The following is a 26,117-nucleotide window of genomic DNA, read 5'->3' as shown; positions in this document are numbered from 1 at the left end:
CAACAGCCTGTTCTAGCATCAGACTAGTGACTGTCAAAACACAATTTCATTTCATTTCATGGACCCAATCTTGCAATTCAAACATTGCGACATTCACTGAGTAGTGCATGCACAAAACAATCAGCAATCTGAAAACAACTCAGCACCAACATCCTTTGTAAGAGCCTGCTTATGCAGTTAGAAATCTCAAGTATCTCACTAGAAGGACAGCTCTAAGCCAGGCCTGGTCCACTTCATCAGCTGTGACTGTTTTTCACATTATCCGATAGCCATCTTGAAATATGATGATGTCAGTTTAATATCTATGCCTGTCCATACTTTACACCACTGAATATCCAGTTTGCCATTTGTTCTGATTTATTCATAACTAGAAATTATCCAGCAGTGCTTCAACTTGATAGTCATTACATTTAGAAACCTCAGTGTGGGTTGGGAGTTGAAGAAGAATGAAGATATGTATTTAATGCTGAAAGGCTATAATTTTCTCCATTGGCGAACTGTAGTGTTGCATATTGAAAGTAGACCATTTTAGACGAACAGCTACACTTATTAGCTTGTTGGCATATTTCTATTGTCCATGGAGACTGCGTATTTGCACCTCCCCAATTTATTGTGTGTTTGAACCTGACCCAAATTGTTGGCAACTCCCAGCAGAATCTTTATACTGTTTTCGAAATGTAATCTACTGTGTATTCAAGACACAAATAATTGTGTTGCCAAATATACTATGTTGCATATTTCCCAGTATTTGTAATTCCTTCCATCCCTTCCCAAAACCTACTGTCAGTATCCTATTCAGGCTTCATGGGGAGCTGAAGCCTATCTCTCTCACAGTCACAACTATGGGCAATTTTCCAATTTAGAGTTTCCGATTCACCTACTGTCCCCTGCATGTCTTGGGATATGGAAGGAATCCAGAGCATCCGGAGGAAACCCACACAGACAAGGGGGCGACACGCAAACTCCCCACAAAGGTCCCAGTAGGGCTACAAATGCAGGACTTTCTTCATGTGAGGCAACAACACTAACCACCAAGCCACTGTGGTGCCCGTTATCACAATTTACACGCATAATTCAGAATTTCCAGCTTGCGGTTTTTGTTAGTGCTTTAAATGTGTTCCTTATGACAGAATATATACCTTAAAGCCATATTCCTTACTACGAACAAAGAAAAAGCTATCCTAACCATAGAGGGTCTAGGACTGCATGTTTATGGGCTGGGCCACGGGCTCATATATTGCCCTGAGGAAAAAACATCACAGGAGCTCCTAAGTGGTAAATTCTGAAGAGAGTTCTGAAAATAATAGGAATGTCAGCCCTTATTTAAAGACTCCCAAGCTTTTGGGCTAAAAAGTAATTCACAAACCATTTTCATGCTAAAAATCGGCTCATAAATCGGTGGAAAGTTTCAGGTAGTTGACAGGACTCCTAAGTCTCTGAGGCCAGATCTGCAACAGTGACTCCTGTCAGCAGTCTGTCTTATAATTGTTTCAACATTTTGTAAGATTTTATGACATCAAGCTTTTAAAAAATATATTTCTTGCAAATGTGACAGTAGTTTAAAGAGAATCGAGCTGGTTTACACCCACCTCGCCAACTAACGACTCAATCCAGTGCCGCCAGAGACCTTCACTTTTTTTTGCCATAAGCAATATTCAGCTGTGTAGTGCTGCTGAGCTTGGGAGAACTCAGTTGTCTGCATTTACATTTATAGGCTTCATCAAACCAGAAATGCCCTTTCTGCAACCCCCACAGCATTCCCTCCATTATAATGAGCATTCCGATTTTTATCAACTAAAATAAATATTCCACCTATCACTGAACCGTCTTGATGTTGCTGAGGTTACAGAAATATCTCATTTTCAAATAACACACAAACAGATGTGATACATACGAATATAGCAATAGTAATTATTCTCCATGAATTTGTATTTTCAGGATGATTTCTCCAACACAAACGGATCCCTTTTAGAACTAATCACTGTGGGCAGAGTAAATGCATTCATGCATTTAAACTGCATCACCTAATTTCTAAACTAATTTCAGTGAGGCACAATGTCATCCACAAAAAGAGGTCAACTCCGCCCTTTGTCTTAACTTGGATTTCTCTCTAATCCTTCGTTAAAGTTGCTCTCAGCAGCTTCCTTTATAGATCAGAAAAGTGGAACTATAAAGAGACCTCAGTTAAAACATTAGCTGTGTTGTAAAGAATGGCCATCTTAATATATTGATATGCATGAAAGGGATGGTGACCACTATGACCCAGCCAACACACAGGACACATCTTTCACTCATCTCATGATTGCTTTATGGGTCAATTTTGGTTTTGATTTTGGATGTGGCGAACGTATTGGGTTAGAAGTCAGACTGATTCTATGTAGAGCAGATGTTGTTCACAGTAGGGAGATCAAATCAAACGCTGTCTGTTGTTTAAGGATTATAAACCATCTATTTATCCGAATCTAGTCAAGTTTATCACACGCAGTGTCTCAAAGAGCTTCACAGGCGTACACAACAAACGGTTCTCAACGCAGCACAAAGCTCTCTAAGGAGAAAGTCTCCCCTGGAGAGACTAATAAGATGTAATGGTACAGGAGAGAAAATACATACACGTACAATATACACATAGAAATGAATACACATGAGTCCTGTCAAGAGGCAGATGTCAAGATCACAGAGAATGGCTAACAGTTATTTCCATTAAGATCATTTTTCGGTAATTATGTTTGATTTTTACCACCGGCTGTCAAGGGAAAAGCAGTGTGCCGAGAATGTATTGCTTGATCCAAGTTTGGCCATCTCTTACAAAATTGAACAACTTGCACAATTTCCAGTCTTTGTTCTTCCTGCATTTGCCGTTTGATCCAGTCTTTCTCTTTACTTCATTTCTTTTGCTTTTGTGCTCACATAATGGCATGAATAAGCAATGCTAAGTGTGTCCATTTCCATGCTTAAATACACTAGTTGCCTAGGGACAGCAGACTGTAGCAGTGTAACCTCAGTCTCTAATTTACATCAGGCACTTTCTGGTTCTCAGAACTACGTAAAAGTCTTGGTTGTTTTCCTTCGTCTTAAACTAGTCTACATGGGTGCTCCCAGGTTTATATTCATTCTGTAGTGTTGCCTTTGTTTCGAGTGAACTTGAAGTGTTGATAGTTAATTTCCTGTGTAGAGCAGCTTCTATGTCTGCTCTTATCCTTTTAACATCTTTTGTCATCCTCTCACCCTGGCTGGGTGTGCTCACATGTGGAAGTGTCGCACGCCTACACACGTATTCTTTAGTAAGAAATGCACCGTCTCTCTCCTTCATGCGGGATTAGTGTCGGAGTTTTAGAAGTGAGGCTGAACAAGGTTCCGAACACAATATTGTCACAGTTTCAAAACCATTCACTGTTTATTGCTCATTCTTCCTCCACCTCCTTTGCTTTCTCAGTTTGTTTCTTTTGTAGGTTATAATGTCACTTATGGTTGCACACTGTATTGTAAACTCACTTGACACTCAGGAACAAAACATTATTTTGCCAGGCATATCTCTGTGCCTCCCTCTCACACATCTCTCTCTCTCTCTCTCCCTTTTCAACAGCTAAGTGAGTAACCTTGTTTCTTTTCACCAGCCTCGACTATCTGTTATAGAACCTGCTAATTGCTGTCTCTTAAATGACAGGCATCCAATGAAAACTATTGTCTTGATCGAGCATCCAGTCGATACTTCAGCCATTTGTTCTGCTGATAGGCAGTCACTGGCAATGCCATGTGCCCTGCAACATTGACGTATTTTTCCTGTTATAATGACTAGCCTTATTTCACATGACTGGTGTGTATTTCAGTCTAAATCAGAATAGGCAGATGGTAAGACTGCCTTTGTGCCCGGAAGGGCAACGTTTGAATACAGTATTTCATTGCCCAAGTTTGCTTTAGAGAAAAATGGCAACTATTCACTGACTTGAATTCATGGTACTAATGAGCAGAGAATGTGTGCAAGTAGGTTAGAAAAAGACTTTTAAGTGAAGAGTAAGATTTATGGAACTGTCCATAGGTCATAATGAATGTTTTGCACTTGGCCTTGAGCCGAATAAATTAAGTCCTATTGACCTTATACTCGCAATGTCTGCATGTTGTGCGGAACTGTATGTTGTGCGGAACATTCTTATTCGGAATTTCTCCAAAGGTCAAATTCGTCTGCTTTTCCTGTACTTATCCATTGAAGAGATCCTCATTTTGAAACATAAATGCAGCGTTTTCATTCAGACATGGTCACACTGTTCTCCTTCCTCATGTTTAGTATTCTAGCTGGATATGATTAAGCATTAACTAGCCTACCCACATCGCATTTCACTGCCGACATGTGCAGTCAGCCACTCTGGCCCACTCCAGGGTATGAAACAATGGTGACTGGCCGCTGCGTTAAAGGTTTCAATTAATCATCCTCAAAGGCGATTTGCATTTCCCCGGGATTTTCTTTGGTTGCTGTAAATGTATGACCAACTTTATATTCATATTGCTCTTGGTGTGAAATGTGAGCTCAAACGGCCATTGAAATGACAAATTTCACAAAGCAAAGAAACCAATGGTGATAATACATCTTCTACGCTCTGTCAAGTAAACATTAAAACTGCGCAAATTAACTTCACCTCAGGAAAAAAAGCAGGAGTCAAAGAAATGAGATGGCAATTGGAGCCAACCACCAGCCTGCACAGTTTTTAGCCTGTAATAGAATAGTCTCCAACATAAGTAAATGTTTGCTTTTATTGTGTTCATTAAAAATTCATAACATTTACCAGAGTCAAGTGAGGCCATGTGTTTCTCCGTTTCTGTCCATGCAGGTCAGATCTGTGGTGACAGACGGAGCCTTTGTGTGGCTAGGGAGTTGGCGGGTGACCCCTCAAGGAGCACCTGTCCAAGAGTGGTCCTGCTGATCACTGCGTTATGCTTTTGGGTGGGCTTGGCATTAACCCCACTGTCATGCTCCCCTCATCTTACTTCCCCCTTCCCGCAGGCCTCGAACATACATAACCTGCCAGATCCATTCTGTCATCACAAGATTAATTAAAATGCTACATAGCAAAGGCATTGGATCCCTTTGGGCTGTGGCATGCGCATGAATGACATGCACATGTGTGAGTGCACACACACACAGTGGACACGCACACTGTCTTCTCTGACATGTTGCCAGGTTTGTCTTCAGTCACCTCAGGGAGCATATAACCAAATAATCAGCTGAGGTGATTGATGGACAGATCTCACCTTAGTGTCCCTTTCTTTCCCTTATGTGCTGTTCAATAATGCATGGACCACACTTATAACGTGTGGCAATACTGAAGCCCGGCTAAGTGAATTTGCCCAAAACTACGGCCATCTGGCTCACGTTGATGATTTGCATTTGAATTTGCATAGTTTATTCTTGCAGTGACAACTATGTCTCCAAATGTTCCAAATTGCCTCCTCTTGTTGTGTTTTAATTCAGACCTCTCGCATAAAGCATGCTATTCATTAGGAGGGATTCAAATAAATTTAGGAGAAAAGGGGGGTCACTTATTACCCTGTGATGTCTTGTCAGAGGGACAATAGAGGTGAGAGATACTAAATGAATTCTGTTGTGCTGCACACCATCTCTGGCTATCCACATAATTTGATTAGTGACCTGGTAACTGTGAATGGGTGGGACCTTCCTCACTTTAGTCCATTGGGGCTCATGGGGGCTAGACCCCATGTTACAGAGCCCGACCCCCCTCCATTGCGACCCTGCCCTTGTGTCATGTATCCACACAACTGGGGGACTGGGTGATTAATGACCAGGCTCGTGGGGCAATTGTCAATTTCTGGTGACTCCACACAAAAGCCATCACCCTTGTCACATTAGCGGCAGTGAAGGAGCACCTGGGTGTGCAGCTTGCAACGCAGTGAATTTATAGTTGACAGATGTGTGTAGATACATATTGTCCGTCTCCAGCCAAACATCGTCTTCCAACAAAAAAAACCCACAATGCCTTACTTTGTTTTCATTACCTCAGTTTAGTATCATTTTCGGGAGTATCCTCCTGCCAAACTGGACATTTTTGGCTGTTCCCTCCGCAGACATAGAATCCATTTATAATTGCATCATCTGCTCAGCATGTATTTCCTGGCAACTCCTGATTTCATTAGCACTCTATAGCCATCAATGTATGTCTTCTTTGTCAGCTGTGTCTCTAGCTAATAATAATCCAGCATAATTAGAAAATGAAGAATGAGCCTGCCAGCATTCCCAGCAGTGTTTTTCCGAAACTGGAAACTTTCCTGTTCTGCCGGAGTTTTTGTTTAAATAAAATGTCTGCATATTTAAAGAGATAAATAATTAGTATCCTTAACCCTCCTGGTAATATTAATATTTCATCCGACTCCTGAAGAGTTTTAATTTGCAAGGCGCTCACAACAGTTTTTTTGAAACAATCAAGTGAAAAAGTGGATATCATTTAGTGAACATGATTATTATTCCCTGATGAAATAGCTGCTGAACTGAGATCTCATAGATTTACGTGCAGTCTTATTTCTGTGACATGACAGTGTTTTCTAATCTACCGTATCTGCCTTCTACTGGAAGACAGAAGTGTGAATTAATAAGCCCCAACGCTGTCTACCATACCCACAGTATAATTCTTTTCCTATCAAAGATAACGCCTTTAATAAGAATTGTTGTTAATGACATATGTGACTGGGGTGTAACCTTTAGCACTCCAATCTGGTTGCAGTCTGTCTCACTCTTGCAACCCGAGAACAGGTGGGATGTCTGTGAAGATTTCCCAAAACACTTCTTTATTTTACTGATCTGAATTATTTGATTTAATCCATAAACGCCCCAAAACTGCAGAGATGAGTACTGGAAGCTGACTGTACTGTATCTGGCAGACACAGATGTCAGCAGCCTGTGCAACCTGTCTGTAAAGAGAGTGTGTATAAAACAGTTTTACTGCCTGTATACATTACCAAACTGTCAACTTGAGGAAATGCACTGTTGTTCTTTAATTGGACCTCCTGTGAGTTATGCTAAAGGCGTTGATTGCTTCTATGTAATGATATTTTTGCAGCTACATGGCTCTAAAACAAGAACATTGTACATGTTGAACCTACAGAAGTTAATAGAGTTGGCAAGCAACTGAAACAACACCAATTTAGTCTCAATTTCAAAAAAGATTACACAGTTTGAAGTCGACCTACCAATCTGCATGTTTGTGGAATCCTACAAAAGCAGTTAACTTGCTGCAGTGTTCATAACATGCAATCACACTGGAAGGGAAACGAGGAGAATGGAAATCTGATCAGATGTTGAACCTCTGTCACTATGAAATGCTTGTCCATGGTTAATTTTTGGACTGAGTTGGATGACAATCTGCACTTCAACAGGATTTCTCTGGTTGCTCAGCGATTATAGGCTGTGAATTAACTTGATCATGTTTTTTCCACCATGGATGCAGTTACAGTCAAGCAGTGTCCTTTGTGATTCCTCGATAAAGTTAACATTTTGATATGGTTGCAGGGCCAGATGTTAGTTTAAGCTGCGTGAGTGGCATAGTGTCCGTAGACACACACACCCAGATCACCCCGCCAACTTGAGCAGGTTTTAAGCAGCGCCAAGCTTAGGATTACAATGGCTTAGATCCTTTGACCTGACTCCCCCTCAAGTCCTGTATCACTCAAATTAAATTCTTTCCGCAGACTTTTATTCAAAAACAATAGCTCGCCTCCTTATCCTCCCCCTTTCTTCCACTCCTTATGCCCTTTCTTTCCTTTGAATTCTCAAATTCCTCCAAATGAAAAATGATTCACTCTTTCTTGGTATTTTCTATGACAGACGATCCCATTTTACTCCTTCCCCACCCCCCTCTATGGGGAGGAAATGAGTTGTGCGAGCAGATTCCTCTCACACAGAGATCTCAGTAATCGTGTGGCTGCGTGTCACCAGCACACCACAGTGACAGCAGCTTTTAATTAATCCCACATCTCGCCACCCTGCCCTGCCCACTGGAGGCTTCTCCCTCAAACTTTTTTTCCGCTAACTTTGGCTGTTTGTGTGTGTGTCCGCGCGCGTGTGTTTTCCAGCAGGGGGATTCATACTGTAACCTCTCAACCCATTTCAGTGTGCCCAACGTGTGTAGTCTGTCAATTTTCCACACTTCTGCGAGCAACTGATAGCCAGCAAACTGCCATTGACATGTCTGAATCCTCTGGTGTAAGTTCCACCAGCTCTGTTTCTGAGACTTTGGCAACTGTGTGACACTTAAAGCACATGAAATGTTGATAAACCTTTGTGGTGGCTGGCCTTAATTTGGTAAGGGATGCCAACACTTTGCTGCACTGCAGTGGTCTTCTGTTGAGTTGCCTGGGTTGACTGTGTGCTTGAGGACAGTGAAATAATGAGGCCTTGAAGTGTCTATGTTCTCCTTCTGTTACTGTGATGAATGGTGACAGGTTATATTTACAACCCCGAAAGTGCTGATGTTGCTGAATTAGTTTGGAAAAGTACCAAAACATGGCTACCTGTGGGCAAATGTCTATGCGGTTGTCCCAGCCCAGGTGTGTAGGAGCTCCTGTTTCAGTGAATAAGGGCCATGATGGACTTCTCTGGAAAGATGGACTGAGCTTTTGCCTGAAGGTCAGCCTGTCAAAAGGGTAATATCAGATCCACTGGAGTAGAGTTCTTACTCGCTTGGTCTTCTCCATTTAGACGTTACAGGAAAACCAAAGTTACATTTTATAGCAGACGAAATGCAATTCATATAATTTATACAGGCTTTCTTCGTACATCAGCATTCTAAACTGCTCTTTCAAAAGCAAAGATGTTTGATGGTCAGCATGGAATATTTTTCCTGCCACTACTAATGAGCTGATTATGCCAGGTCGCTACATTTTTCTGTTTCTCTGTTTCCTTTGAACGCCAAACTGAATAGGATGACAGCAGACGAACACTGTGGATCCAGACCTTGGCTCGCTATTCAGTATGACTTGGCTGTAGCAAACATTAGGCTAGCAAAGTGGGCTATACGTGCATGCGATTATGCTGTCAACATTTGAAAATAATGAGCTGCAGGCTGAGCCACATTGGCATGCAAATACTGTACTGACATTTAAAACTGGCTTAACATAAATGAGAGGAGAGAATAGATCGAAGAGGAGCTTTGGTCTCACTGCAGAGCTGCAGATCTGCTGGGCATAATGGACAAGTTGGACCCCTCGGAACCCTTAGCAATGAAATAATTATTCCCCTGCATCAGACTTCATGGACAAATGGGACTGAGGGTCGATTAAGTTCTAAGGGGGACGTGGTGTTGATCTCATAAAGGGCATCAGGAGATGTATGGCCTCTTACAAGATCATTTAAACCACTTAATGGAGGACAGGAATTAATGGCTGCCACAGAGCAGAGTCAATTATATGGATATTTTCATAACATATTGTGTATAATTCATAGTGTAATGGCACCGACTCCAATCAGCCCCACTGCTTTTGTTTTGGTTATGGCTTATTTTAAATGAGATTATTGACTGCATTTTGAGTACAGAAGAAGTCTCTGTTCTTGCACAGTGATATAGATGTGTTGCCATTGTGCGCCATTGTGGGGTGGCACAGCCTTGATGGGAGTAGCGCTTGTTAATTTGTATTAATGTCAGATAATTTCGAGCCGCGATGGATGTATGCACGCGCTTTGTGCTTTCAGGCAAAAAATTGGATTCATTAAGAAGACGGAGGAGCTGGTTAGGTTTTTTGGCCCTGTGGTTTCAGGTCACCGAGTAATGTGAGGAGATGGAGAGGGTCCTGGCCTGGAGGATGGGGGGCTGGACAGAGAAAGAGGGGAGAGGGCAACACCCCCACACAGGAGCACATCACTCACGCTGACACATCTCTCTGTGGACACACTGTTTTTGCCCCTCCTCTCTTTTCACAGAACAGACTGTGCCAGTGACTGAGAGAGACAAAGTCACATGATGATCTTGGAAAACTGTGAGGAAGGGTGCTGATGGCTTTAGGTTATTCTGCGCGTGTGCACATCTATCAGCATGCATCTATCACCTTTTTTGTGAGTAAGATGTGGGAACAATGTGCTGAATCTTCCCGTTTATCCGACAGTTTCACTTTCACACCCCGTTTACAGTGATTTGCACATTTCAAACACATACACTCGCAATCATATATCTTACAGCACAAGTAACTGCACAACATATACTGTAGATGAGGCAGATAGATGGGTTGTCAAATAGTGATGAATGAGTGATGTGGTCATGGAGTACAAAATCATAAAGGTACTCTCCCTTTAAAACATTTATAACAGTTTAATGCTTTAATCCTGCTTTCTATGTTGCCTTTAATGTCCCCATCTCAATCTGTAATCTGTTTACAGTAAAGACAATTGTCATACATAAGCTGTGTACGTGTATTAGATGCATCCCATTGCTAGACACAGACAAGGGGGTTTGCATTAATAACTGCTGAGAGGTCAAATATCAAGTGTGCGACTAATGTCAGAAACTCAGGCTTTACTGTATGTGAGGATGTGAAGGACCTGGTGTGTTGTGTCAGTGGTAGCACATTACATCAAAGCATCAGGAGTCGGGAGTCACACACACGCTTTACAGACCTTGTGGGAGGGACACACTCGGTACTAAGAAGCCTCTTAATAAGACGCCTGTTTGATGTGTGACATATTTGTAACTTAATCGAGGAAGAAATTCCCCACCACAAGAAGATTTAGAAAGTTGTTTGTTCCTTAAACTGGTGTAATTAGATTCTGAAATGCTTTGCGTGTAAATGGAGACCCCATTTTAAGCACCACTGTTTTGAATCATTGGACTCTATCCTTAACCTTTCATTTATTTAAAATTCTTTTTCGAAGAAAGAAACGGTCTATACTTAGCTTTTACAACATAGCACAGTCTACTGCTACATTATGGCCATTAAGTGCGACGCGACGAGACCACTTATCCTTGCTTGCACATTAATAGTCCCCTAATGTAAATGCATTGCTTCAGATTTGTGTTACTCTTCAAGGAATACCAAGCCATTTCTTTTGTTTGTTAAGTTTCACAAATCAGGGTAATTAACCATCTTGATATAAGTTTCTGTCTGTCTTGCTATAATGTTTCCCACTCCATCTGGCTGAACTCTTTGAACTCTTGAGATATCATACCCATACGTTTGAAAATTACAACATTATCTTCACAAGAACATAAACCACCCTTCACTGACTAGGTTTATATTAATTTTGACTAAAATAACAGGTACAAACTTATATTACTGAGGTTAAGCACTGGTAAGTCTCAAATGAAGAAGTCGAATGTTCCCTGTCTGTGTCAGCACCTTAAATTTGTGAGGTGCGCTGTGTAACAGTTGACCCAAGTCAAAAGCTGAACATCTTACCATTTTCTCGAGTGTTTCTCTCCATACAGTCCCTGATAAGACCCCCTTTAATGATTACCAGCGAGTATCTTCTGAGCTAAGCTAACTTATGTCAGGTTGCCTTTTGGACTCACTGATCACCACCACTGATACGTATCCATTTTTCACCTCCTATGATCCTTGAACTGAGCCTGACCTGACCTTACTGACCTCTAATCAGTCAAAGGATCACGTGGCTTGAGCTTTTTTGATCTATTAATGGTGCTGATGGAGAGGAACCATGGCTAGCTACTGGCCATGTTGAGGTCATCCAGTAACGCTTTGGTACTAGCATCTATAGGAATGCAAATGTGACCTGCTGCCTGACCAGATCATTACAATGGGAAAAACAGCAGCCGGGGGCAGACAGTGCAGCTGCCCCATTAGTTTTAATCTCTTGGGTACATAAAAGACAAATGTAAATGCTCTATAAGTGTCACACAAGAGAAAAATGGATGTAGCATCTTGTGTTGTTTAAAGACTCATCCTGACCTCAGTGAGAAGCTGCAAGTGATTAAGGAATTGTTTAAAGGAATAGATGATTTAAAGGTCATGAGTTATAAGTGAGGTCACAGGGTCATCAGAGGTCTGGTTCATTAATTTTACTTCATAGTTTGGGAAGCCAAAGTGAGACACAAAGCCGCTCCCTTTAATGTGTTCTCCTCAGTTAGAGTTACTCATTTGTTTTCTCTGAGGAATTTGACCCAATTCATAACAACAATGCTGCCTTCACCAGATGAGTCTTAGCCATAATTTATCACACAGGTGATGTCTTTGAGTGTGACCGGCTCAGTCTGAGGTTTTAAGTGGCCACCATAGCCATGTCTCTACAACCTCAAAGAAGTAATTAACATAAACCAAAAAGCCTATCAATAACTGATTGTAGGGGTATCGGAAAGTAACTCTAAAAGTAGCTGTCTTTGCTTAAGAAATCGTAGTGATCTCATTGTTGTTTTGGCCCAAAAATAACCTTTGAAAGATTGTCTAGTAAGAACCTTGTCCGAACACTGTGCTGGCAATATAGCCTGTCTCAATTTTTCAACAACTTCTAGAGCCACCTCATTCATCAGTAAGGAGGTGACGCAGTGAAGCCAGCTGAGGTCTCTGCATACAGATTTTCCGCAAAAGTGAAAAAAGAAAGAAAAGAAAACTGTTTTTAGCATTTTAGTGGTTTAACATTTCAATCACTTTACTTGACTCTGAGAAGGCCTATATTGAATGTGTGATGATTATTTCTGAAGAGGTTACTGTAGTACATCAGTTACAGAGAAATGAATCTGATTTAAATTTTCCAGACAAGATTAAACATTAGATTTTTCCAGATGTACAAATCAAGAACAGTTGAATCTGATATTTACAGCGTTCATCAGGAGCCTATTAATTTTCGGCAAACCATCTGCTTACTTTAAGTCCATCCAATGTATATTTAGTGTACAGGGCAGAGTTAACATATACTTAAGGTTTGGATCGCTTGAACAGCTTTTTGCTGCTTCCCTCATGGTAATTAAAGCCTTCACTGTGTTAAGAGCTTGTGGGTGTGTGTGTGTTTGTGGGTAAGCAATGCGTTTTTGCAATACATTCCCAGCTGAGAGTCACTTTTGTGAAAGTGTCTGGGGAGTGTAATCTGGAGTGCATTAACGCTATGTTCAACCATCACGATATATTCTGTTAGTTGTATCACAAAAGGTGTCTAATAGGCTATTGCATTTGTACATATACCTTTTCATTGGCCAGATTGAGCTGGAGCTATGTTATTAAATGCGCTGCCAGGACCTTGGAGCAGTGCATATACACTCCGTCCTCTGCAGGGACACGCATCCCCAGCAGGGTCTGGCTGTACCACCCTCCATATGGTGGCTCGTCATTAGTTTTCTCTTGCCCTGTTGCCTGGGAGGTTCACCGAACCCAAGAGTCCAATCTCTCCACAGGCCTAATTCAAGTCTACTGTGATATTTCTCTCTCTGGCCAATCGGATAAGTCACACATGGCTTCACTGCACGAAAGAACAACAGCAGCCTCAAGCAGATGTAGCCCATGGAGCGGAAAACTGGGTTTCAGGAACAGTATCGGAATTATTGCCAGAGTTTACCGTCATGTATGGGGTGAAATTTCAATGGCTTTATGCGAAGAAATCAGAGTAGATATTCTTCCAAAGAGTGACAATGTAGTAGTTATGTATTCCATCATAGATTTTGTGTCTAGGCAAAATGTATACTTGTATATGAATGAGTAAAATAAGTCTCCTATAGGCAATGTTTTACTCTAGGGCAGTTCACACAAAGATAGCTTCATCCTGTGTAGATAAATATTGAAATGGCATCCAAGAAAAGCAATAGGGGATTGTATTTGCATGGAAAAACAGAAGCCATACATGTCATTTGAGAGGGGTTTGATGTATTTGAGATAAGAAAAAGCGATGTTATTTTGTATCCACTTTTATTCTGTAATATGACCAATATTTTTCATATTCAAGTGTGTATGAAAAAAAGTCACTGGTTTCTTAAAAAGCTAAATACAATAAGCATTGGATCAAGGCACATACAAGACTGGCCAAAGGGCATACAATGCACTTTGGTTTTCAATTGTAAAGAACAGTTAACTTCAAATTGTGGCAACATAAATGTGTTGAAAATAATACTCATAACAAGGATCCGCTGACACCGTGGTAGTCTAATGATAGCCAACTTGTTCTGTACTGTCTTTTTGTGGCCTGTGACTAGAATGACGTATGGTACACGGTACTAAAGAATGCCGCCATTGTCGCTTGGCCATTGTTGGCTTGTACAAATAGTGATAGTGGGGGGTCCTCTGTGTCAGCCTGTCCACTCTACTTATATGTGAGGAGCAGAGAGCTCCTTAAGGTCGGTGTGCTTTATCTGCCCTGTGCTGTGGCCTACAATCCTATCGGAGACACAGAAACCCTGCTTGGGTTGCTGTTCTTTGTTTGTTCTTGCAAACAGAAAAGAAAGAATTCACATACTGAACAAAGCAGAGGAATAAAGCATGGCACCTCATCTGTAGTTATTTGTACTCCATATTAGGTGAGTACCAGAGCAAACCTCTTCGACCTGGTACCAAGACAGCTGCTCCTTCATTCCGAGGAAATCATGCCTGTTTCACATCATGGTTGGTCAGCTGTGCCTTTGTGTATGTCATGTCATTTTTTTTTCCTTTTTGTTTTTCTGATAGCCACAAACTTAAAAAGAATGACCTGTGCTTATACTACAAGGTTTTCTAAAGTCTGATTGTTCAACACAGCAATGAAAACCCACTTTCACAGTTGACAAGTCATCATATCTCAGTAGAACACAGAGTTTCTTTAGTTGGTCAATAACCTTAAGCAAAGGAAATACAGTACAAATTACTACAAATTCCTAAAATATAGAATTGCAGTTAGTTACAATACCCACTGATCGTTCAGTGATTGCCTGCAACTGTAACGTTCTCCCTCTTCATAAAATGTCCTTAAATATAAATTATATGGCAAATGTACAGAACATTGCTTCCATAGTCTTTTTGATCCAGTGTTTTGTAAAAGTCTTGCCATTCTGTTTAAGTTACGCAGTCATCGGAAGTGTCCATGCGCAATATCATGAATGGGAATGGTCTGAATCTGGTATTCCACTGTCTCTGTAGCTCCTGTTGTTAAGACTGTTCTCGCTATGTGGGGTTTTGTATAAAGTCAGGCCATTAGGTGGGAAAATCGTGTGTATCACAAACTCCTCTTTTGACACAGGCAGATGATTTATAGGAATCATTTGAAAAGAAGTCTCTCGTATTTCTAAGATCGAGTTGTCCTTCTTGGTGCCAGCCTCAGCATAGTCATCCTTTCTCCGTCGGCCTTTGTTGTAGGTGCAGTTCCTTGAAAAGAGCGAACCGTTTCTGTGGACATACCAGCACACCAGCGCCAACATGATTATTGCCAAAAGAGCCACAGCCCCTCCGATGATGGCAGCCAAAGGCAGACTTGAGTTTTTGTAAGGCTCTTTTTCCTGCTCTCTGTTCAGAGTTGTAGTGGGGTTGTATGGTTTGTGAGAGCTAGTCTCTGTCTCTATGCAAACCGGTGTCTCATCTGACAGGTCAGTGTTGCTGATCTCCATTGGAACCATGCATATCCTGTATGACGACTCTGGCTCCAGTGCAGTGAGCAAGTACTCCGTCTTCTCTCCCTGCACAATGGTCTCAGTGATGGAACCAAATGCAGGGCTGTGTCCCAGCTTTAACCAGCTGAGCCGCAGGGCAGTCATTGGCTGTGACACTCTCCATGATATGTGTATTGTATCGGCACCACTTGACTTCACACTGATGGTAATGATCTTTCTGCCCGATGAAGTGGTAGTGCTGTGGTAATTCTTACCTATGTCAGACACTTTCACTTTGGGCCTTCTAGTCACAAATGATGGCCACTGTGGCTGTGAAGGTCGTAGGGTGTAGGAGACTGTACTTGTTTCATATGTGGGTTCTGAATCTGAGCAGCCAAACATGTCTGTAGTTAGGTCTTTAATAGCCATGCCTTTTACTTTATCTGGACCCTGGCACATGAACCCACGAACATTCACCTTTGATGGCAGTGACCGTAGCCAATCACGCACCCATTTCATCCTGCATGTGCACTGCCAGGGGTTGTTGCGTAGCAGGAGCTGTGTGAGATTGTCCAGATCTTCAAACACTCCTTGTGGAAGGCTGCTGAGGTTGTTACCAGACAGGTCCAACCGATACAGCTGCCTAAGGAAGGCAAAAGCCCCAGGCGGAACCCATTTGATGTGATTATCCTGTAGCTGCAGCTTCTCCAAACCAGCTGGCAGGTTGGCTGGAGGCGATGTCAGTGAGTTCCTCACCAGTGACAGCTCAGTTAGGTTGATCAGGTTGATGAAAGCCATCTCCCCAATCCCATTGTTGTTGAGTAGGTTACCATCCAGGATAAATCGCTTCAGGTTAATGAGATCTTGCAGAGCCTGCTCTAAGATAGATGAGATGCGATTGTCATCAAAGCGCAGTTCCTCAATGCTCATGGGTAGGCCTAAAGGGATGGTACTTAAATGGTTCCTGGAAAGAAAAAGCAGTCGGAGGTGATTACTGTCCCTGAAAGCCCCATCCTCTATGCTGACTGCTGATACCGAGTTATCATCCAGGTGCAGTTCCTCAATGAAGGGAATTTGGGCTAAAGAGGCATGGGTGATCATCCGAATGTTGTTCTCCTGGAGGTGAAGCTCTTTGACCCCAAGCGGAAGGTTAGCAGGGAACTCGTCCAGGTTATTGCAGTAAAGGTAGATCTTCTCTACGTTTGAGAGCCTGCGGAGGTCTGTAGGAATGCCTGAACTCTTAATGCGATTGTTTTGCAGGAAAAGCACCGTAGCATCCTGGGGTAGACCTGTAGGGATTGAAGTCAGGCCACGGTCATTACAGTAGATGAAGGTCCCATCACAGCGGCAGGCTGAGGGACATGAGGCAGAGGTCACCAGGGGGTTAGCGAGGCCCAGCAGCAACCCAACCCTGATGAGGGAGAGGATAAAGGCCTTGCATTGACGCACCATCTTGAAGCTGTGTGGCCTGGCAGTCTAATCACTCAAGAGCCCCTGGGGAGAAGACACAAGGGTACATTTAATTCACAAGGCCTTTAAAGGAGAGCCAAATTCCTGTTCTCATAATTGCTGTTTATTTGAAATGCTGCCTACAGCACTTTCTAAATTAAATAACTGCTGAAAGAATCAGCTTGAATTCCACCTATTAAATTAATATGAACTGATCATTGGATTTTCCCGAATGTCGAAATGCAGTAAATGTTTTATAAAAATAAAATGGCTTCTTACCGAACTAGCTTGACAAAAAATCTCTTGGTGATTACAAGTTTACTGCATCCTGCATTGCTAAATTCACATTTGTTTTAATTTTGTTCTTTTAAATAAATACAATTAATCATAAATAAATAAAATTGGTGAATTTAATCCCTATGCCAGGATTTTTTTTGCCCCCGAGTTGTGAAAAGCAATAGCATTCCCAAGTTGTCTTACACGTTTGTGTATCTGAAGGCTGCCTTTCATCCTTACGCACCATGAGAGTGAACAAAGTCAGTCTTTGTTGATGAACTGTCGTGGAACCGACATACTCCTAAATCCTGTCAGATCATTACCCATGTCTTTCTCCTTTCAAATACTTGAGTTTAGCTGGCCTCTTCCTAGGTGGGGTATAAATGTCCTGTCTTCCAGAAAACAAGCTGGATTAAATTGTTTAGCACAATAATGTCTGAGTGGAACAGCTGTTCCTATGAAATCTATACATTTAATCAGCGTTGCAGTTGCTGAATTAATATTTGCTGAGACTGTGGTATGATGAAATGTGCCAAAGGTGCATCTTTTGAATTTCAATAAAACAAAATATACAATCTCACAGTTAACTCATGCGAGATGCAAAGGACAAAAAACATGGTGCAAACCATGAAGTACAAACTGGTTGTCTTTTCCCTCATTGATGTGCATTTCCTTTTTAATTAGACCAACTCTGATTTATGACTTTAATTATGCATTCCTGCCATGACCTCTCTTCCTGCACGTCTCATTAGAAATTGTGGTCTAGTCAGTGAAGTGGAAAGAGGCAAATCCATCCATATTTGTCATACCTGATTTATAAGACGTGGTAAATCCTGTTCAGTCACCAGAATCCAATCAAGATTTCCACTTGAATTTGCTTTTATCCTCGTCTGAAGAGATGTTTGTCTGAGGGGTTTCTGGTGATATCCTGACCTGGTCAGTGTTTGCAGAGTTGATCCTTGTTTGGACGCTGACCTCCTCTGTGTTGTTAGGGGCTCATTCTTTCAATGCCTTTACCATGGCAAATAAGCCTGCAGAAAAAGCATTCCTCCTCACTGAAAAAAGCATGAGATCTCGGGTAATAATAAAATCCTAATGAGTCTCGAAGCCGTTGAGCTCAGCAGCCATAACCACTGACGTGATTTTTTGTGTGTGGTATAGCGATCCGTGTGTGGGAACGGCTGTGTTTTAGCAAATGCCCCTTTTTGCTATCAGGCCTGGCAGGCATGGTGACATGACACAAAGCTGGACTGAGCCATGCCAATCCTCTGTGCCACAGCCTCAATCCAGGCCTGTTGGCTCATGTGCTCCAGGTCTTCAGGTATCCCAGAATCCTCTGTTTCCTTGTTGAGCCTGTATACACATTAATCCAGGGCTATAGTCCTTCTTCCAGGAGCAGATAACGTATAAGATGTTATCCTCTCTGCCAATCAGCAAAACCAACCACGGTTCTTATTCTCTGGGTTCCAGGCTCCCCTCACACACCCGCAGCTTGACTCATGCTGTACCCTCTTCACACCTGGGATGTTGGCCTGAAAAATCACAGACAGAAACACATGTTTAATACCACATTCACTTCTTGGAGAATAATGTCCAGATGATCCACATAAAAGAGGGTAATGTTGCGAGATAAATGAAAACCATTTATTTGAACATATAAGTAATTATTATGCAAAATTACATGTTTATGTGAATTTTAAAGTATATTCTTTCTTTGTTTTATTATCGGCGGGTAACATTCTTTGCTCACTACTAGAGGTAATTTCAGTCATAAAGAATTTTTAGGAAAGTCACTTCAGATGCTCGCTAACTTTACAAATAAATAATCTCTAATACTGAGGTCCGAAACATAGTTTATCTAATGTCATTTCTTCTCGGCTAGGATTGTGCCCGAAGACCTTTTACAAGTTACCTCAAAAGGCCGTGTTTCTTTTCTATGGTGATACTAGAAAGAATGTCTGCGCATAAGAAAGACAACACTGATCTTGACCGTAATACAATGGCTGTGGGTGGAGCCCTTCTGCCCTGCTCTGTCTGCTTGGTTGTGCTTTTAGTGCTTAATTAGAAAACCAGTATAATGATGAAAAGGGATACAATCTGTGTTATTTGTGAAAACCAGGATATTACAGAAATTAGATGAAACAGGACCCCACATTTGCCTCGGTCTGTCCTTCCTGAATTACACATACACTGCTAAAAAGCATTCACATCAAATGAGGTCAGTCACAGGGAAGAGGACTGTTGAAGCAACCTAGAAGACCCCGTCACTCCTTGCTCCCACCTTGGACACCCTGCCCCACCCCCATCCTTTGACTATACTCAATGCATGCTGTTTCTGTTTGTAAAAATAGAATTTCCTCTGCCAAAGAAAATGTTATGCTTCCTCTTAGAATACAATAGCTTTACGTCCTAACATGTAGGCATCCATGTGACCTCCATGCTGCTACTGTATGCTGTATGCTGAAAAACACGCAAAGGTAAATTAGGAACAAGGGGCCCAGCCATTTAACAGTTGTAGCTCATGACAAGTAGAAGATTAGGGAATTGAGAGGCTTGTAACTCAATTACAACTCCTGAGATGCTGTCTAATAATAACACACCCCCTTCCTTCTGTTCCATCCAAACTCTGGCCGTCGGTCCAGTATTACATTAGTAGTAGATTAGAGTGTAGGGGAAAGCACCAGATGTGACCTCTACAAATTTGTGGAAAAAAGGAGCCTAACAAGGGAAAAAGATGAAATTCTGTATTGGAGTTTTTGAGGATGGTGGGATGATAGAGAGATGTGTGCCGCCTGTCTATTGGAATGAACTTTTTAATGCAGCACTTACTCAAGCTATTTCAGTTTTAAATAGCCATTTTCACCCCATTCTGTAAAGTTCCCCTGCCTGTGCAATATTGTAAGAATGAGGTCTTGATTTGAATCCTTAAATTCTCAGTGTTACATTAAAGGAAGTAATTGTTGGTACGTTTCTGGCTTATCAATAGAACCCAGTAAGACTTCACTGTGCGCTGAGAATAATTGGGTTTTTGGGGGTTTGAGACAGGACGATTCTCTACATAAATTGCTGTATATTATTATGTGGCACACAACATTACTTATTTATTTGTGTTTGCCATTGAGACAACAGTATTTGACTCGTGTCGAGGAAGGGGCAAAGCTGTCATTCATGTACATAAATCAGACTGAGCGAGAACAATGTTGTAGGGAGGCAGTGGCTCAGTGGGTAGTGCTTCTGCTTGGGAACCAGAGGGTCGCCGGTATGAGCCCCTGCCGAGGTGCCCCTGAGCAAGGCACCGAACCCTCAATTGCTCCCCCCTCTGCGAAGGGTGGTAATGTAATGTAAGTCGCTTTGGATAAAAGCGTCTGCCAAATGATCGTAATGTAATGTAATGTTAAAGAACCTAGTAGGGCTTCAGTGCATTGTTATATTGTAGATGATTGCCGTGGCTCTTTCTTAATTTAACATCATGCTTACTTTACACACTGATACACACTCGGGCCTTCGCTTGAGATCGCTTGTTTTTTTTTCTTCTTTTCCGCGCTCATCAGATTTCAGGAGGGTGGCCCCTTCGCCATTGTTCCTTACAAGGCCAGCATGTGGACCTTGCAGCCTAAACAGTGGGGGTTATGTATTTAACTACTTTATTCCTTCAGAACCTATGCAGTGAGTTTTGCAGGCCTATACCTTTTACAACCACACAAATTCAAAAACTGGATAATTTGAAGAACTTTGTTGATTGAGTTAAAAAATTTTGATGATGGATGTCTTTTCTCCACTGTCCCTAATAATCTCTGCCAGCTGACAGGAGATTCCTCCAGCAGTCAAAGTGGCTTCTGCTTCATTTAATCTGAACTGGCAAAGTTAAATTGAGCATCCTCGGAAAAACTGTGTGTGTACGGCTTGTTACCTTTCAGTGGGGAGTGTGCGAGACTCGCACAAAGCTGAACACTGATAGCCATTGTGAGCTCAACACGCATAAATACACATTAGTCTGCAATAACGGGGCCCAGGACTTTGTGCCCCCTAGTAACACACTGCACATGGAAAGCTATGGAAAACCCTAAATTGAAACAATTTCATGCCTGTCAGAAGTATTGTAGATTACAATAACTTTTAGTACTGTAATATGCAACATATTACGTGGGCTGCATTTAGGGCAGAAAGAGCTGTAGAAGACAAAGTAATGGCTGGCTGCTGAATTATTCATGTCTTGAAATTAATTTTGAACCACAGTCGACCTCTCCATTGGGAAATCAATGTTGTTTGTATCTGCTGTTGATTATACATTTTAATTCACAGTACAATTTTGAATTATGATTGATATAAACACCATCATTATTGATGACTAATTTTTTTTTCTCTAGGGTCCAGTCTTAAGATGTACTGACAAAAGCATTAAGTGTAGGGTTGGATAGGTTATGGCTGTTTGGAAATTTAATTTAATTTAATTTTCACATATGATTTTACAATGCAAGTTATTTATGTATGTGTCTATATATATATATGATGGTGATATTTTATTCGTCTAATTTGTTCCTTTGACAGGGAAAATCCAGTGTTTGCATTGATTTGGTTTACTAAACCTTGAGTTTTCATTCCCATGGGTGAGTAAAAGGCCCATGTCAGGACACCAGACAGTGGTCTGCTGAGGTGCTTAGACACAATCAGAATTCCTGTTTACATTTGAATTCACAGGGACACATTTCAGCCGAACCGAAAATGGGGAAAAATTCCTACATATTTGGTTTGTGGCCTCCTGGCGCTGTCTTTAGATGTACTGAACAGATGATACTTTTGCTGGCCCATTAGGAGCACAGAGGGGCCTGGGACAGACGGGGGTCTCTTTTGTAACAGACTGAAAGGAGAGATCTGTAGCAGCTGCAATGGTTTTTCCCACATGGGGGTGGTAGGTGCTGCAAGATGAAATGTATGTGTATCTGTAGGTGACAAGCAAACGCCAAAACAGCAAATACTCAACACATCTCTGCACAAGCCAAACCCCCTCTTACACTACAGGGATTTGTTGAGTACCCTTCTTGTCCATTTACAGTTTTTCCTAAGTCATGCTGCTTCCAAAAGGTTTTTGTTTTCAGCTATGATTTGTAGTTAACTATGCGTTTTTAATTTTAGTAAGCTCTATGTACTGATTTTCTACCTCCTAGACTTGAGCGTAAATATGTAAATACTGATAGTTTAGGCCTCAGAGTACAGTTTGGATGTCGAACATGGCTTCATGTTTATTGGTTATTCTTTCCCCCAAGCCAGCCCTTCATATTTTCTGCTTGAACTTTTCTGACAGTAGAAGAGTGTCTGTCTGTAGTGACCTGGTTAGTTGTTAATCTGAAATGGAAATTCCCTGTTGACTGGAGACTTTAGCCTCAGGCACTCATCAGTGAAGACAATTGGGTCTGTCTTAATGTCTACCATGTTTAACAGCCTATTTTTTCGTCCCTCAAACACACTGAACAACAGGGTTACCTTTGCACTGCTGAGCAGTCAGCTTCATGGTGATTTACTGGTTCTGTCATTCATTTTTCCATTATTTATGCTAAAGCATGGGTGACCTTAATATCACACGAAAACAAACGACAGTGTTAATTGGATTAACAGCAGTGTGGCCAGTAACACACTCATCCTGCATACACTACATAGGAAAATCCCAGACGCCCATTTTATTGCATTGATCTAATAGGGCAAACGTGTCCTAATGGAGGAAAACGCTTTGATTCATTAGAAACATTGGTTAATATTGGAGTGACGAGTGCACTGCCAGTAACACACAGGAGGAATTATGTGTAATGCCACTTTGATGCGTCCTTTATTTCGGGATGCTTATTAATACTGCAGATCGTCATTACAGGAATACATGAGTCGTATTTTCTTTTATCCAATATGCATTAAAGGAGTCGCTGGTTATGTGTATGAAACTTTAATGTTTTATCGAGCCGTTTTCCGACTGCGCACCTAACATACAACCACTATCAATATGAAAGCTGGCTCATATTATGTGGGGAAACGCTCATAAATGAACATGGTAAATCGATTGGGGATGGTTTGAACACCGGGTCCGAATGATCCAGCCGCCGATGCTTGAACGTGCACTGAGCGGAGTTGCCCAGCTCTGGCCCTCCGTGTCGAAGTCCGGGATTTAGCGCTGCAGATTCAGATGCGACACCCAAGACTTCAAACCCCACAGCTCCCCGATCTACAGTCATCAAGTCTCTGCATATCGTCGCTCTTTAGTCCTCTTCGTCTATTTTCCGATGAAGTTGCACGAAGGGGGAACGAGAACTGCAAAAGGCAGTTATAGAACGTCCCTGTTGCTCTCTAAGGTGCTTTTACGCGTATTTTAGCGGTGTGTGTGAGTGTATGTGTGTTTACGAGCGGCAAATTCACTGTTCCACACTGCAAAAGGGGACATTTACTGGGAGGCAGCAAGTTGGAAGCCCGATCACAGGATAGATGTTTTTATCCCGACAAACCGAGCCGAAAACCATGTTCGCAGCGCGTAACGCTGCATGCCGGTGAGCGTATGTGGTCATTTTGGAGGAAAAGTTCATATTTTCTCGAAGCGCTACCGACGTTATACTGGCGACAACGAGCGTGTGATCCAACTGTCTAGCCGCAGTATTATTATTATTATTTTTTCACGACTGATTATCGTAATAAAACAGCCAAGAAGGAAAGATTCCAGCTACTGTGAGACAAGTAACTCCGCATCATTCTTACTTTTCAGTCCCTGTGTCATGAGGAGGCTCATACGAAGGCATTCCCAAACACGACCATACCAGCCAAAAAACGCACTTACCTCTAGAATCAACCAAAAAAAAAAGAGAGAAAGTAACAGGTATCCTCTTAAATAGGTGTTCACAATGAGGAAAATGGTTATAATCCAATCCAGAATATAAATTCAGATCCAAAAAGCCCCAGTCACTCAGAAGACTAGAACTCTCTATTTTGTTCTGTAGCAGCACTGGTATGTTTACTGGTGCCGTGCCCCCCCAATACACATACACACTCTGTAGGCTGTGCGCGCACGTAGGTGCATGGGTAGCTCTCAATACAAATGTGGAGTTGTGTCTGCCTCTAGCTTTGCTTCAATAGAGCACTGATGTCATCTGTGGGAGGGGCCATTCTCTCTCTCGCTCTCGCTCTCTCCCTCTCTCTCTGCCCCCCCTTGCTTTTCCTTTTGAGAGATGCGCTGAAAGGCTGCAGTGTTGGATGGATACACTAGGGAGAGTGGAAGAAAGGGGAAAGGCACTCTCCTCCTTGTCAGACGTGTGCACTTATGAGAGCAAGTAGTCACTGGCTGCAAAACAATGTTCACTGAGAAGGAGAGGGCGGTAAAAAGGTGGACATGTATGCGTGTTGGTAAGAATGAGATGCACAGCTTCTATTACTCAGTGTTTTGCTTTTGAGTTTACATGCTGTAACTGTTTGCTCTAGTTGAATTATTTATGCATTCAAGATGTATCAAACTAATTTCTGATTTATTTTGATATGTTTTGATGTTTTTTTTATTCTGAATATGTAGGTTTGTGTAGTTGTTATCCCTGCAACTCAAGCAAGCAAGTTTTTAATAGATAAAATAAATAACCCCAAGACTAGTGTTTACAAACTTATTCTGTGTCATCTTGTTCAATTGCATTCTAACATACTTTCAATCTGTTTATGGGGTTTACATTCCATTAGAAAGAAATGGAGTTATTGCCTTAACTGGATTAGTGTTGAAGTAATGGTCCAAGATTATGTGATTGTGAATTGAATTACTCCAGCAATTTAACTCAGAAGCATGTTGAACATGTATTTCATCACCTGGCGTACTTTCCCATGCACTGATTGCGCAAAAATTTTCACTACAGACAACCAAGTATAGTGTGCATGTAAACTAACAGGTTTTGTGACTGTGTATTATATGTTTGTTTGGATTGGTCAGGTTGAAACATGCCATCTTCATGGGAAATTTCCCTTGTCCACACCTGAGTCTGTAGCTCCTCCCGCTGCTTGTTTGACCCTATTTAGTGTTTGGTTTCATGTCTGAACTGAGCCAAACAGCGGGTTTGCTCCCTTTAGAGACTGATGCAACCACAAGTCACCCTGTTGTCAAAGGGTTGCGCAGCTGAGCTGACCCAGCCAACACTCTGTTCTACCCTGCGTCATATCCAGTGTTTCCCCCTCCGGCTGCCTGACATGGCAGACACCAGAGCCCAGCGCATGAGGCAGCAGTGGAGCAGCTCAGGTCATCCTGTTGCCGAGTAGTAGCCTGCTGTGTGTGCCAGAGGGCCCTGCTCCAAAGATCGCATGTACTGTATGTGGCGTATGTGGGTGTTTGGGTAATTGTGTGTGGTGGTGTTGATTCCTTGCTTACTTGCTTACATATTCTGAGCTGTCATTATTATTTTTTTATTGTTTTTCTTGACCGATTGCGCCATTGAATATTTTTGTATCCTGAGATTAAAGAAACATCTCTTCAATATTGCCATAGTTTGTAGAAAATGGCCATAGTTTTTTTTTTTTTGGGAAGACATACTGTATATGCAGTATGTATATTTCAGCTCTATCTTGTACTACTGTCTTTTTTTAAATTCTGATGGGCATGCACTCCACATCAGCTCATGTGGGCCTTAACTCCAAACAATTGTTATGGCTTCATTAGAATAGTGAGTACTAGACAAAAGTGAATGTCCCAGTGACAGTTGTTGACCTCGCGTAGCCAATTATTTTGCCAGGACAGAGCAAATCGTTTCAACTTCAGCCTTACTACATCGGCACGTTTAGGCAATGATTGTCATCTAACTGAAGTGGCTAATTGAACAGACTCTTGAGCTTGGGGCATCTGCCCAAACTACTTCGGCCTCCAGTGGTAGTTTTTCAGATTTGTTTGCTTTCCAGCTGGAGTGC

The 26,117-nt window shown here is 41.8% G+C and overlaps 2 protein-coding genes across 5 annotated transcripts in view; one reads left to right on the top strand and one right to left on the bottom strand.

Annotated features, from left to right (window-relative positions):
* macrod2 (mono-ADP ribosylhydrolase 2) overlaps positions 1-26,117 on the top strand; it is a 380,406-nt gene that overhangs the window by 52,605 nt on the left and 301,684 nt on the right. The window lies entirely within an intron of this gene.
* Positions 13,655-24,271, bottom strand: flrt3 (fibronectin leucine rich transmembrane 3). The gene is made up of 3 exons (XM_076166409.1): positions 24,025-24,271; positions 18,023-18,745; positions 13,655-16,982 (listed from the first exon to the last, which is right to left on the bottom strand). The coding sequence occupies exon 3, from the start codon at positions 16,938-16,940 to the stop codon at positions 14,997-14,999; it is 1,944 nt and encodes a 647-aa protein (XP_076022524.1). The 5' UTR covers positions 16,941-16,982; positions 18,023-18,745; positions 24,025-24,271; the 3' UTR covers positions 13,655-14,996.

Source organism: Genypterus blacodes, unplaced genomic scaffold, assembly GCF_046128005.1.
Source record: "Genypterus blacodes isolate CSIRO-AG114 ecotype Tasmania unplaced genomic scaffold, CSIRO-AGI_Gbla_v1 ptg000012l_1, whole genome shotgun sequence".
Taxonomy (NCBI): Eukaryota; Metazoa; Chordata; class Actinopteri; order Ophidiiformes; family Ophidiidae; genus Genypterus; species Genypterus blacodes.
This window is presented reverse-complemented; position numbering and strand designations above follow the sequence as displayed.